This window comes from Fundulus heteroclitus, chromosome 14, assembly GCF_011125445.2.
Source record: "Fundulus heteroclitus isolate FHET01 chromosome 14, MU-UCD_Fhet_4.1, whole genome shotgun sequence".
Classification (NCBI taxonomy): Eukaryota; Metazoa; Chordata; class Actinopteri; order Cyprinodontiformes; family Fundulidae; genus Fundulus; species Fundulus heteroclitus.
The window spans coordinates 13,391,924-13,405,399 of NC_046374.1; the positions used below are offsets into that span (position 1 = coordinate 13,391,924).

A 13,476-nucleotide genomic window follows, 5' to 3' on the forward strand; every position below is an offset into this window, starting at 1 on the left:
CATACCACACATTTTTGAAATTATCGGAAACGGTCTTCCTTCTTTTCCTTGTGCAATTTAGAGCAGAGCGTTACTTCCTGGAGCAAACTTAACCACTAATCATGGGTGGGATGGATCCATGTGGACCCTTTATTTTTATTTTCAGTAGAAAGTACTCCTAGATCTCTCCTCCTGTGCCGAGTTGCATCTCGTTGATTGTGTGCGACCAAGTGTGAACCTATGTTTAGACTGTACTGTAGTGACTTAGATTGAACTGGATTGTATAGATAACTGGCTCTGAACTGAACTCATTCGTCTGGCTTGCTGTGAGATGATCTGGCGCCGTATAAATAGACTAAAGTGAGCGGACGGTTTAAACTTAGTGGTTTAGTTTGATGAACAGTGGCGTTTATTTTGACTACTCTCCCAGCTCCAATAAGTGTTAAAGCTTCCTCACAGTTCTCTGGAGCTGACAAGACGAAAGGAAACCTTTACTTATGACCACATCCTCATCAGGTTTCAAGTGCAACTTGGAAAAGGAGGACATTTAAGACTTAGTCCATTAGACTGTATAGTATAAAGTCATGGCAAACGTTTGCAAGCACAGAAATGAGACAGCAGAAGGATCTCCCACTAGGACTCACCCAGAGCTCCCTGACAGATGTCTGTGCGAGTCGCTCCGCCTACGATGAACTCCGGCCTTCTGCACAACTCCTGTAGAAAACACACAAACGAGCACGTTCATTGGCTTTGGTTACTCATTTCTAAACCATTACGTCTTTCCTTATTCTCATGACTCAGCTGACCACAACTCAAACCCAGTTCAAGACGGTTTCCTCACACGTTTAAAATGATTAAAAAAAAATAATGTTGACATATAATGTTGATATCTTCAGCACAGTATAAGGCATTTGCCATCTTTTTTATGAAAAAGATGCACAAAAAAAAGTGCATTTTCTCTGCACTGTTGAAAAGCAGCCTGACGTGGTACTAATGTAGACCAGCTGTCTGTGTGTGGTGTGTAAGAAGATGAAGGTAAAACAATGAAGATACTTTCAGGTTTTAGAGGCCGTCTGACCCAATTATGAAAGCTGGTACAACTTTTCAGTGTTTTGTGGCTTGCAAATTTGACGAATGAGGTAGTATCTTAAAATACTTTAAAAGTCATTAAATAAAAAAAACAAATTTAACTTTTGTGGTTCTATTTACTACCAGAGTTCAAATAACCTATTAAATCTAACATTTTATTTTTGTTACCGTTTGTTGCAACATTTTGTGCAGTGGAGGTGGTAGGTTGGTAGGAGGTTTTTTTTTTTTTTTTTTTTTAATAAACACAGCATCAGTGAGGCGTTTAACAAGAAGTCAGAGAAAACACAGATTTAAGAAGTTATTTAAAAAGGAAACTCATCATATCAGCGGTTCATTCAGGCTGCAACAGAGCAAGAGAGAGCAATACTTTGGCAGACAACAGGAAGGCTCAACATGGATATTTCATGTTTTATTTTAGTAATGCTACCTGTGCTCACTGCTAATATATGATTCTAAAAGAAAGTTTAAATGGTCAACACTAATCATTCTGGCATCATCTCTCAACCAAACAAATACCTAATGGCCACTGGTTAAAAAAAGGCTAGAAGACAATCTTCTGAAATATACCTTTAAATATTATGGTTCCCAAACACAAATTAAAATCTGTACCAGCAAGACAAAGCTTTACAAAAAATAAATAAAAAAAAAGAAAAAGAAATTGGTCAAAAATGTTGATTGGTGCATCTGTTGCAGGATAGAAGGTATTGTGCTTGTATGCAGTGACAAGAGTAACGTCAAGCATGTCGAGTTAAAACAAATTAGTGACCTAAGGAACAACTCATGCAAAAGCAAAGACTTTGGCATGGTGCAGAAAGTCTAAATTGTGCCATTTTCTTACAAAATACAAAATTTGCTTCCTTATAGCTTGACATAATCTGTTTTTACCAACCCAAGGGAGAAAAAAAAAAAAAAAAAAAAAACACCACCACACATCCAATAATTTTCGGCCGTTGCGTGACTACCCTGACCAAGTTACCATGGAGTAAAAACTACGGGCCAGCTAACACATTATTAAAAATGTAACTTTTCGGGTAGTCGATGACGAGACGCATTAGAGATGACAGTCTTGCATGGGTCGATGACATATTTACAGACATCCGCTCTTGCTGGTCCGCCTACAGAAACAAAAGCTCCAGGAGGCAACGAGGGGCTGCAGCCTGGTAGAACATCACACCCCTGGGGCCTCTGATCAGTCACGACACGTGCAGTAATGAGATGATCTCTTTATTTACTCGATTACAGAGAGAGCTCTGGTGTTTTTATGAAGAAGTAATCAGGGATAAGAGAGAGGGAGACAGACATAGGGAACAAAGCGAAGGAGGACGAAATATGAGAAAGATGCTGCAGACCGTCGAAACTGGAGGAAAGAACTGATGACCGTGTTTGCCCGAATCCTCAATCATTCAGGCCTGAAAGTTTAGTTGCCTGGCAACAGATGAAAGTCATGACTGTGCGCAAAGTTTGCTGCAGGGGGGGTAATCAAATAATCCTGGGAAGACTTCACAGCAGACTGCTATAAAGTCATTATCTGCCCTCTCACAAAAAAATAATGTTCCCGTCTGTACTTTGTCTGCAGGGCTCTCCAAAAATCTGAAAGTTAGGAGGACACACCAATAGTCATCTGTGAGCTTTTCCAAAATGAAATTATTTGTATTAGCCAATAGCGCAAGCACAGATTAAAGCTGGTATTGCTCACACTGCAAAAATAGACCTAAAAATAAGACATTTTTTCTTCAAATGAAACTATTTCTCCTTGATTTGAGCAGATAAATAGGACAATTTGCCAATGGAATAATATTTTTGCACTTAAAATAGGAGCAATTCATCTGTCATCTTATTTCAAGTGCAGTATATCTAATTATCTTATTTTAGGGGTAAAAATACTCATTCCATTGGCAAATAATCTTATTTACCTGCTCAAATCAAGGGCAAATACATTCATTTCAAGAAAATTTTACCTATTTTTAGTTATTTTTTGTGCAGTGCAATACTTTGTGGATATGAAGGTTTTCAGTTTAAGCACTGTAGCATCAGCGGAAACTAAGAGAGCTTCCAAGATATTGTGTTTTAAGATCTTAATATCCATACATCACTAAATTCTAAACTACAACCACAAACGTCAACGTATTCATTTGCACAATGATGTGTTAGCCCAACACATGGCTGGCATGCATTTGTATTCTGCCACTTTAAGGGTATATCCTAAAAGCTTAGTGCCACCAATGGCCTTCATGAGTTACCAAATTAGTGAACAGAATCCCACTTTGTGCAAATTTGATCTCAGTATAAATCCGACTGTTCTGTGAGGCTCTCATAAGTTTAAGGAACAGGAAGACTAAGGGGGCACAGCAGAGGTCAAGTTAGAGAACAAAACCATTGAACATCTCACAGAGCCCCCGCTCAGTCCATCATTTTAAAAAAAAAAAAAATAGGATAGAGCATCACACATCTGCAAACCTACCAAGGTATCTATCTAAAGCGGCAGGCAGGTCAGGAAGAGCGTTGTACAGAGAAGAAAACAAATCAAACATGGAGGAGCTCTGGCCAGATGAGACAAAAACTGAAACTTTACAGCCTACGTGCAAAAAGCCATCTGTGGTGGGAAATAAACTCTGCACATCACCATGAATATACCACGCTAACTGTAAAGCACAGTGGTGGCAGCATTGTTCTGTGGGGACGGAGATCAATTAGGGTCAAATTTGGAAGAAATGTAAGCTTATAGACTGGGTTAGTGGTTTATTTTCCATCCTGGTCCTCAGGAACCACTGTTCTGCATGCTTTAGGCGTTTCCCTGCCTCCACACACCTGACTCTTCATGGCTGCTGTGGAGTTAATGCAATCATTTGATTCCAGTGTGGTGGAGCAGAGATCTATAACATGTAGAACAGTGGGCCCTGAGGACCAGGTTGAAAACTACTGCGATAGAATTAGAGCGGAGACTGAGAGCCAGGCCTTCTCGTCCAACATCAGTGTCTGACCTCTCTATTGACTTCTGGAAGAAGGGCCATAAACACTCCTGAACCTTGTGGACTGCCCCCTGAGAGGAGCTGAAGCTGGTATAGCTGCACAGGGTGGACCAATGACATACTGAACCATATGGGTTAAGAATGGGATGCTGTTTAAGTTCATATGAGAGTCTTTTGTCAATACAGTTTTTTTTGCTTGGAACAATCAGCATGAATCGGATAAACTTCAGAAAGACTGCATTGACAGCTGTTTCTTTAATGTACTGACTCAAAGGGGCTGAATATAAAAGCTTCACCTTTCAGATTTGCATTTGTAAAATTAGACTTGCATCGTTCTCATTCAGATTTTATTCATTAGCCACTTTGTGATGGCTAATCACATAAAAATCTCCCCGAAAATGTCTGACGGTCTGTGGTTGTAACGTGACAAACTGTGAAAGAGTTCAGCGAGCGTGAACAACTCTGCTAGACACGGCCGAGCTCAACAACGGATCTGCAAATCCTTTTGGTGAACAGCTTTTGTTGATGCTTATGCAAAAAAAAAAAAAAAAAAAAAGAGTCTGCAATCAGTTTAAACACCTTTGAAATGCTACAGCCATCGGGGGCAAAACTACTCCTATATCTGAGGGCACATTTGCTACATTTGTAAAAGTCGGGACGAATGACACGAACCATTCCATCCCGTGATGCATCTACAACAAAGGAGCAGAGGAGGTTCCCTTCTTCCTTACCGTGGGCCTCATCCAGCGGACTCCGCTGGTCTTGGCGGACCTGGGGCCGAGCTCGTTGAATCCCAGGGAGGACGTGGCGCAAGGGAACATGCTGTCCTCGAAAAGCTTCCCGCTCTGCAGGCACTGCGCTCTGAGAGCCTCGTAGTTCTGACCCAGAAACTTCACCGCGTTGTCGTTCTGCCCGAGGCCTTCGTCGCGGTCCCACTGACTCCGCAGCTTGGCGGCCATGCCGGTGGCATAAATGGGGGCCTCCACCATCCTGACGGCCGACTACTACTCCTCTGATGGCGGTTATTTAAAAAGTACAATCGGATGATGATAAGCAGCAATTATTCAGCAGGCAGATATGACCTTTTGTATCAGCGGCTCCTTATTAAAAGCACTCTGGCAGCACTTATGCAAATGTGACCGAAGCGCTGCGAGAGCTTAAATCATAAATTAGAAGGAATGGCAAGTTGCCATTAGAGCGCTATTGAGTATTGATGAGAGGAGGGTGCTGGTTCACGCGCAGCCGGATGCTTGAGGCATAAACGCAGGACCTCTGACTGTCAGAGCTCTTCACAGGAGAGGCGAGGCGTCCTCACACCAGATGCTGGCCGACAGGAGCAGCAGCTAGAGGTCTGCCGACGGGATTTAGCTGTCCGGGTGTCAGGCTGTCCTTTTAGCACCAGCTGATGGAGCCTAGAAGGAAAAAAAAAAAAACAAGAATATAAGAACCTGAGCAGAGAGGGGGGAAAAGGGCAGAAGTTATCCACACATGCAGGATGTTTTCTCTGCAATCAGTCGACTTTATCTTTAGAGTTAACCAGGACACACGCCACAGCAGATTAGGCTCAAAAGACGAGCCGTTGCTAAAACGGCCCACAGCCGGCCACTTATCCAGCGTGCACACGTCTCAGAGGTGTGCTTCATCTGAAACGTGATGCACGGCGTACTGGGCATGGCACCAGAACCAGCAAACACTCGTTCAGTCTTTAATTAAACAGAACCGTGTCAAGTGAAAAGTGTCCTTAGGGTGGCAGGAATGGAGCTCATCTCGGCTCGTCTGCTTCCTCACACTTTGATTTCCAATCTTCCCAGCCCTCCAACTCAGAGGTCCACATTTATCTTTAGCACGGCGTTGGTTTATTTGCGCCGGCTTTCTCAACGCCGCTTCCTGTTTTAACATTCACCTCGCTGTCGCAGCGGCAGGCTTAGCGTGGAGCCGCCGCTATTGGCCGGCACAAAGCTGTGTCAACTCTGCAACAGTTTCCACCGCCGGCTGTGAGCCACACCCATTACAACGCCTCGCTTCAGTGAAAGATATTCCCGTGAGCTGGGTCTGAACAGACAAGATGAAGTCGAAGCCGCAGGTCCCCCCCCCCCCCTCGACAACTGCTGATAACGCCACCACAGCGGCCTGCATCAGCGCTGCACTTTATATGCATGGAAGGAAAGCACCCTTTTAATTTTAGGGTATTACAAACCAGGACATACAGTCATTTTACATAAATTAGAATATGCATTTCAAAGTGGCTTGTTTGTCAGATTAAAAGTACCTTTTGAAAAAAAAAAACAACAACACTTTAAGCCAGTATCAAACACCTTTTTTATTAAGCCCCACAATCTTGCATGAAAAAAATTGCTCTTTTTTATTATTCTAATGTTTTGACTATTTCTGTTAATTATAAAAAAACAAAGTTTCTAAAACAGCAGCCTTTGTTAATCTATGTGTTTTCCTTAGTGAACTGAGCTACTACTACTACTACTACTAATAATAATAATTATTATTGGAAATTGATTGTAAAATTGACAAAAATTAGGAGGTAGGTAACGGCCTTAGAGAAGGAGCCGCTCCTGGCCATCAAGCTATGAAGGGTTATACGGTTGTCCCCAAACTATTTGTTCTGCAATGGGAAGGATTAATCACACCGAAAACCTCCATCATGGTTGATAAAGTTGTAGCATTTTCAGACCATGTAATAGTCAAAGAAATCCTAAAAAATATTATATCTCAGACTCTCCATGTCTCACTTAGCATGCTAAATGTTAAAAGCTCAAGTATGACTCCTTTCTAAAAAGAACAGCGCAGGATTTTCAAGGTTGCAGCTGAATGGACAATAAGACTTTCTGTCTTTTGGAGAGGTGAGGTCAACATAAAGACCTTTGGCCTTCATACACAGCGCCTTGTTTGTCCAGAAAACAAAGAAAAAAACGCCACAGGCATCTGTTGTGGCCATTCTTGGCAGCATTTCTGAGGCTTTTATTTTGTTTATATCCGTATCATAATTGTATTGCACCGACCAAAATCAAGCCATTTAATGTGATATGTTTTGGCCATATCGTCCAACCCCTAAATAAACGTCATTTATCCGCAGCATATAAGAAATGTGCAAGGAGCATTCGGGAGCTAAAGGGAAGGTTATCCTTCCAACATCCCTAACTTGGCCAAAGTTGGGTCCTCCTATAGGACAAGGCTAACAAACATGACACCATCTATATAGCAGAATAGCTGAAAAGAAAAAGAATGAAGGTATTTCATGGCCCGGGCAAAGAAATGACCTCACCTTGACTGAAAGGTGAGATCTTAGCTGAGCATCAAAGGAAACTGCAAACATCACTTAAGTGAATTAAGGCTGTAATAAAAAAAAAGGGCAAAAATTCCTCCCCGGTGACATCTGGAGACTCAGTCATAAAAAAGGAGCTCTTGCTGGTCTAGGTGGCTTTACAAGCTACTGAGTGTGCTCTGCTTTTGCCTGAACAGAGTCTAATTTGACCACTGTCAATTGAAAAATAACAGTGTTGCAAGCTGGTTTTACTCATTTTAGACTTTGATAAAGACCAGCTCTGTGCTAAATACTGCAGACTTTCTACACCGCTTCACATTATTGCCTTCATCTGCTAGCAAGCAAGAGAACTTCTAAATGCAATATAGGAGGGGGGGGGGGGATATCTGGCATCTGTAGTAACTTCCAGTAAACATCACTCCTGGTACTTTTCTTGCTAACCGTTGTTGCCAAAAGCCGTAATGTTCCACCGCTCCTGTCCCCGCAGAAGACAGCCCCACTATGCATGCGGTTTATTTTATGTGTGTCATCCATGCATAATTTAGGGGCACATAAGACTATAAGGCAGCACTTGCAGCACACAGCAACACTTGACAGAATAAGCACTCTTTACAGCGGATGCAGCAGACCAGGAGCCCAGGAGGAGGGAGTTCTTTTTCCCCCTCCTTCGGACAACAAATCTCTGCAAAGGCAAATCCCAGGAAGCCCAAAAGGTAAGATGGAAAAGGTTGCTCTCCATCACGCGGTCTCCATCCTACCGTGAAAAACTCCACAGCGGGAACAAATCAGGACATGTTACAAAAACAAAAAGTCGTCACAGGAAGAGCTCCATTTGACGTGCCCCTTGCTTAAAGTCTTAAACAGAAATCACATAAAGTGGTCCCTCCTTGACTTGTGCATCATAAATATTTAATTGCGACCTGTCTTGAGAACCTAAATTAATCATGCAAATCATAAATGTCACCCCGCCAGTGCAGAGATGTGAAAGCACAACACAATGGTGCTAAAAACTGAGGCGGTTCAGCATCAGCTACTGCTGGTAGGTCCAGCGTGACAAAAGACATTTAGGTGCTTCTGTCTGAACAGAGAAGAGGTCGTCCCAGAGTTCATTTGACTGTAAAAAAAAATAATAATAATAATAATAATAATAATAATAATAATAATAATTAAGAGCCAATCGAAACGAGAGTAACCGCCGCGTTCCTTAGGATCTCGTCACCTCCTGCGTGTAATCAAGGTGGCCTCTGCCCTGCGCAAGTTCAATCAGGACGCCATGAATATTTGATTTCCTCTCACATGACTGCCACATTTTCACATCCCAGTGCGGGTGGTGAGAATTATGGGAAATGACAAGCAGCAGACAATACATTCACGCATGCACGCAGCAACAGTCTACCTAAACCGGGAGGAAGTGCAAGGACCACTTTCACGGAAACCAAACCAGTCGGGATTCTCATCTGGGGGAATAAACGTGTTTCAGTACGTGTGCCGAGTAAGGCACGATGAGGACGTGCTTCATCCTTCTTTTCAATTTGTTCAGAGAGGTCCTAGAGCCATGTTGGGGATATTTGGGGGATTATGCCAAATGTCGAGAGGTTTTTGTTTTTTTGCGCAAGTTCACAAAAGAAAGACCTAAAAGTTTCTATTTCCTGACCTTAAATCTGAACAGGCTGGAAGTGAGTCCAGTGGAGTGCCATCCAAAAGTGTTACTGCGCCCTCAACTTCTTCAGACTTTGTCCCGTTACAAACACAAACTTCAATGTATTTTAGGGAATTTCATGACAGACTGACACCAGGCTGTCCACAATTGTGAAGTTTCTAAAAGCATATCAAAACCTAATTCTGAAACATGTGGCATTGTCGTGGTGCTGCTGTTATGACTGCAGAATATTGGAAAATGCAGCAATGGCGATAATTCTGGTCAATGACAATATCCGTCACGATGTGTGCTTATTCTCTCCTTCCCTCCTCTTTCTCATATAGACCTTGTGATCTTTTACATTGTGAGTGATTTGTGTCTGGCGTGAGCCTCTGCTGCCGTGAGACTCTCTCCAACTGGCTAAGTATTAGTCACCTTTAAAATGCAAGCTCATAATACTTGGAATATATTAGCCAACAACTATTGTACTCCAAGCTCATCCATAGAAATAGGAATCTTGCACACATTGACATAGCAATGACGATACAGCCGTTATTTATTGCACAGCCTTACCTTCAACCCCGGTCTTGAATCTTTTTAGGGCTCTACCTAGTTTTCTTCTTTGATTTTTTTTTTCCTACCTGGTTTTCTTCTAGGATTGCCATGTAACTAGCTTCATACGGTTTCCTGTCCGATCTTACCAGCTACCATCACTGCTGAAGAAAAGCATCCCCAACCAAAGCGTCGTGCATGCAGGGTAAAAAAAAAAATCTCAGTTCTGGTGTCACCAGACCAGAGCACACACCCCCCACCAACTTGCAGTGTCCTGCTATACATAGGGCTGCACAGTACAGGCAAAAATTATATCACAATATAGTTCTTCATTTCCGTCGAAACGATCTAATTACAATATCAATATTAACAGAATAAAAGCCTCAGAAACACTGCCAAGAATAAGTTTGTACAGATTCCTGTACATTCCTGTAAAAATTATTGGTCCATGTTTATAAAGCTTCTGCAATATAGCATTGTAGAAATGCTATATTTCAATGAAAAGGCAGGAATGTCAGACAGTGACATATGCTCAGATCATAGACTGTAATGTATACTGAAATATCATAAACATCATATCACCATTATTGAATAAAGTTATACACTGAGAGATTATATATATATATATATATATATATATATATATATATATATATATATATATATATATATATATATCTATATATATATATATATATATATATCTATATATATATATATATATATATATATATATATATATATATATGTGGGAAAATGCATAGGATTATTTTCACTTCCTTTCAGCCATCCCCATCTTCTTGTCATCGTCCCATAAAGGCATTTTTATGCTTGCCTCCACAGATAATCCTGCCTAAGATGTGAAACGTTCAAGGCATGCTGAGATTTGCATGCATCAAAAAAGCAGATGGGCCAATCACCTGATGGGTAAAGAGCTAAGACACACACACATCCATTGATTTATCTGGTGCACGGAGGGCTTTAAATCTTGAAGATTTTGCAGCCTCAGAGTGACGGCTAACCGTTTGACTTCATAAATATGCCCGCGCAGCTTTATTGGACGAAGCTGAATATCCGAAAAGAACAATGTGTCTAAACAAGGTGGAAAGGAGCTCTGTGGAAAGATGAGCTTGATATAGATCCCGTTGTCGAAGGAGTACTTAGCAGCGGAACAGAAAGAAAAGGCACTTTTTGGTTTGGCTGAGCACGCCTGTGGCCCGTGTTGCAGCCAGTGGCAGGGGAAACCAGCAGGGGCGGTGGTTGTGCAATCTAAACAAACGTGGAAAGGCGCCGACTGATTTCATAGAACGGGGGCAAACACAATCATGCTCTACAGAGAGAACGAGCAGCAATTTAAAGCTTTTAAAAAGGCCAGCCAGATCCTCCCCAGACAGCATCCGTCACCAGTTTTCTGCTGATGCACGTCTTTTGAGTCCTCCGTGCCCGCAAAGCCGGGGGACAGCGTGCAGATAGACACGGTGGGAGTGGGAAGTCGAGTCTGAGCCGTGAGTGAGCTCCCAGGATCCGCCTCCGGGGTATTTCTGCACGCAGGGCTCGTATTCCAAGCATTGCTTACAGTACAGCTATGGAGAAAATAGACCTGCAGGAGAAACTAGACACTCACAGTATCCCTAAAGATTTTAGTTATCTGCAGCCAATCAAAAGATAAGAGCATGTCTGTGTGGAGCTGGTTTAAAGCTTATCTTTACTGCTTATTGAAACCTTAAATAGGCTCTCTTAAAAGCGAGTACAGCCCTCACCTACAGTCAAGGGCGGAGGTGGGAGTGTCATGGTTTGGAGCTGCAGTGGGAGCGCAAGGTCTCCAACATCCTAGCAGCTCTGGGATTTTTTTATTTTTTTTTCCCACGGAGGAGAGAAAAGAGGATTTCAGTGGCTGCCTGTGAAGCTCTAGTGACCTCCACGGCCAGGAGAGCTAAGGCAGTGCTGGAAAATAATGTCACACACATAATATTCACGCCATCACTTTTGCCGTGTTGAGTTCTTTTCAAGGCGACAGTAAAATTACACTTTCTTACAAGTTGACTACTTTGCGTCAAAGCCTCAGTGTTGTGTCCTGAGGAGATGGAATAAAGTTTTTTGTTTTGTTTTTTTACTTTAGGAGGTGAACTTACTTCTGTGTCGCTCAAACAGAAGAGTAAACCAGGAACTGTAAGAGAAGAGGACCCCTACAAGCAGACGGACCGGGTTCAATCTACTCGACATCAACATCCGCGGCATGTATGAAGTGCGCCGGAAAATAGACACGGCGTTACAGGAAACAACCCGGAAATATGCAGTTTTTTTCTGATGCCCTGGCTTGTTTTTATTACTTTTTCTTTTTTCACCCCGTTTGCTTGTTTATCGTGGTATACTGCAACATGCCTAATTAAAGACAGAGGTTGCTCTCGCTGCAGTGAGTTGAAGTTTTGAAATTCGTGTTGCGAACTTCAAAGTCTTCCTGTTAAAGAAAGTTCGGCTGAAAGCAGCGTTTCTTTCTTTTTTTTTTTTTTTTTTTCTAGCTGGGTGTCTCTGCGCGCTGCCAACTTCAGCCCACCGATCAGGAAAAGTCGTGACCAAACCTACCTCTCTGTGTGCTTCCTTCCAGCGCGGCTTCAGGGCTCAGTTGGTCGATCGACGCTGTCTGTTCCTGTCCGTGTTTTGTGCGCCTCAGCCCCGCCTCTCTACACATCTGTGGCCACAACGCCTTTTTTTTTTTTTTTTTTTTTTTTTTTTTACAAAATCCCTGCAGCCTCTCCCCTGCCCCGGCGCGCCCCCTGCACACTGCGCCTGCGCACTGCCGCACGCCCATAAATTCCTGCTGAGAGAAATCCAATGCCCTTAAGCAGATGGAGCAGTGCTATGCCGCTCCAGTTTCTTGCTTTTATTTCTTTTTCTTCTGAAATGCAGATGTTACAAGTCTCGAAAATAAAAAGAAAAAAACTTTCCTGTAGTTTCTGTAGAGTAAGGTGATTGATTGCATTAACAGATAAAACATAAGCTAAAATGCCTTTTGACACACAACTTAATGTGTCTTTTGTTTTCTCCATTTCTGCTTTTCATTTTTTATGAGCTACTATTCGTTTGTTCTCATATATTTCCTGCTTATCTGCCATTCAAATGGGTGGGCTCCAATAAGTCTTATACTGATAACAATATAAATAAACTTTATTTATAAGGCATCTTGCAAAGTTATGAAGTGTTGCACAAGATAAGAAAAAATGAGAAAATAAATGAATTTGGTCATTTAAAAAAACAACAACACCAAAGTCATGTAAGAAAATTCAGGTGATATTTTGGCTATAAAATAAAGTCAACAAATCTAAAAAAAATAATAATAATATTAAAAATCTTGAGCAAATATAAAGCCATCTACAACACAGTTGAAAGTCAATGTAATGACGAATAAACGTGTCCACGAAAAGGATTGTCTCCTCATGGAGGTTGTTCCACAGAACAAATTGCCTAAGACTTAAATCTTGAATTATCTAAACCCTTTTCTTGTTCTGCCATCACAAATGTGACCACTGGGAGTTTTCTAAATGTTACCGGGACTTTAAATTGACCTGAATATGACCTTTTTAACAACCAAAAACTTCAGGTAGTTCTGGTGTAAAATAAAGAATGAATATGTGAAAATAATCTCATGCACAACAGGTGATCTGTAATACTGTAGGCCTGTTTCTTAAGCATAGTTCTAGAATACTTGATAAGATGCAAGGAATTATTAATGTGTTGAGTTTTACAATGCAGTTTTGCTAGCCATCTGAAAATACATTGCTTTGTAAGCTGTATGCAATGAAATTTCGTTCTGTGGGCACTCTGTACATACAAAATTACAATAAAGTTGTCTAAGTCTAAGTCTAAACTAGAGAAATATGGCCAAAAAGACACGGAAGAAAAAAACTCAAAGGGATCAAAAATGTAACTTTTTAAATGGTCATCTCAGTCCCCAGATTGGAAACCAAAGGAAA

At 41.6% G+C, this 13,476-nt stretch overlaps 1 protein-coding gene across 1 annotated transcript in view; it reads right to left on the reverse strand.

Annotated features, from left to right (window-relative positions):
• The window catches only part of capn1 (calpain 1), a 50,475-nt gene extending 38,192 nt beyond the window's left edge, over window positions 1-12,283 (reverse strand). Inside the window, exons 1-3 of the mRNA XM_036146319.1 lie at window positions 12,089-12,283; window positions 4,769-5,449; window positions 624-693 (exon numbers count right to left, since the gene is read on the reverse strand). Coding sequence (XP_036002212.1) covers window positions 624-693; window positions 4,769-5,026 — 328 coding nt within the window. The 5' untranslated portion in view covers window positions 5,027-5,449; window positions 12,089-12,283. The remainder of the gene's footprint in view (window positions 1-623; window positions 694-4,768; window positions 5,450-12,088) is intronic.
• Window positions 12,284-13,476: the final 1,193 nt, after the last annotated feature.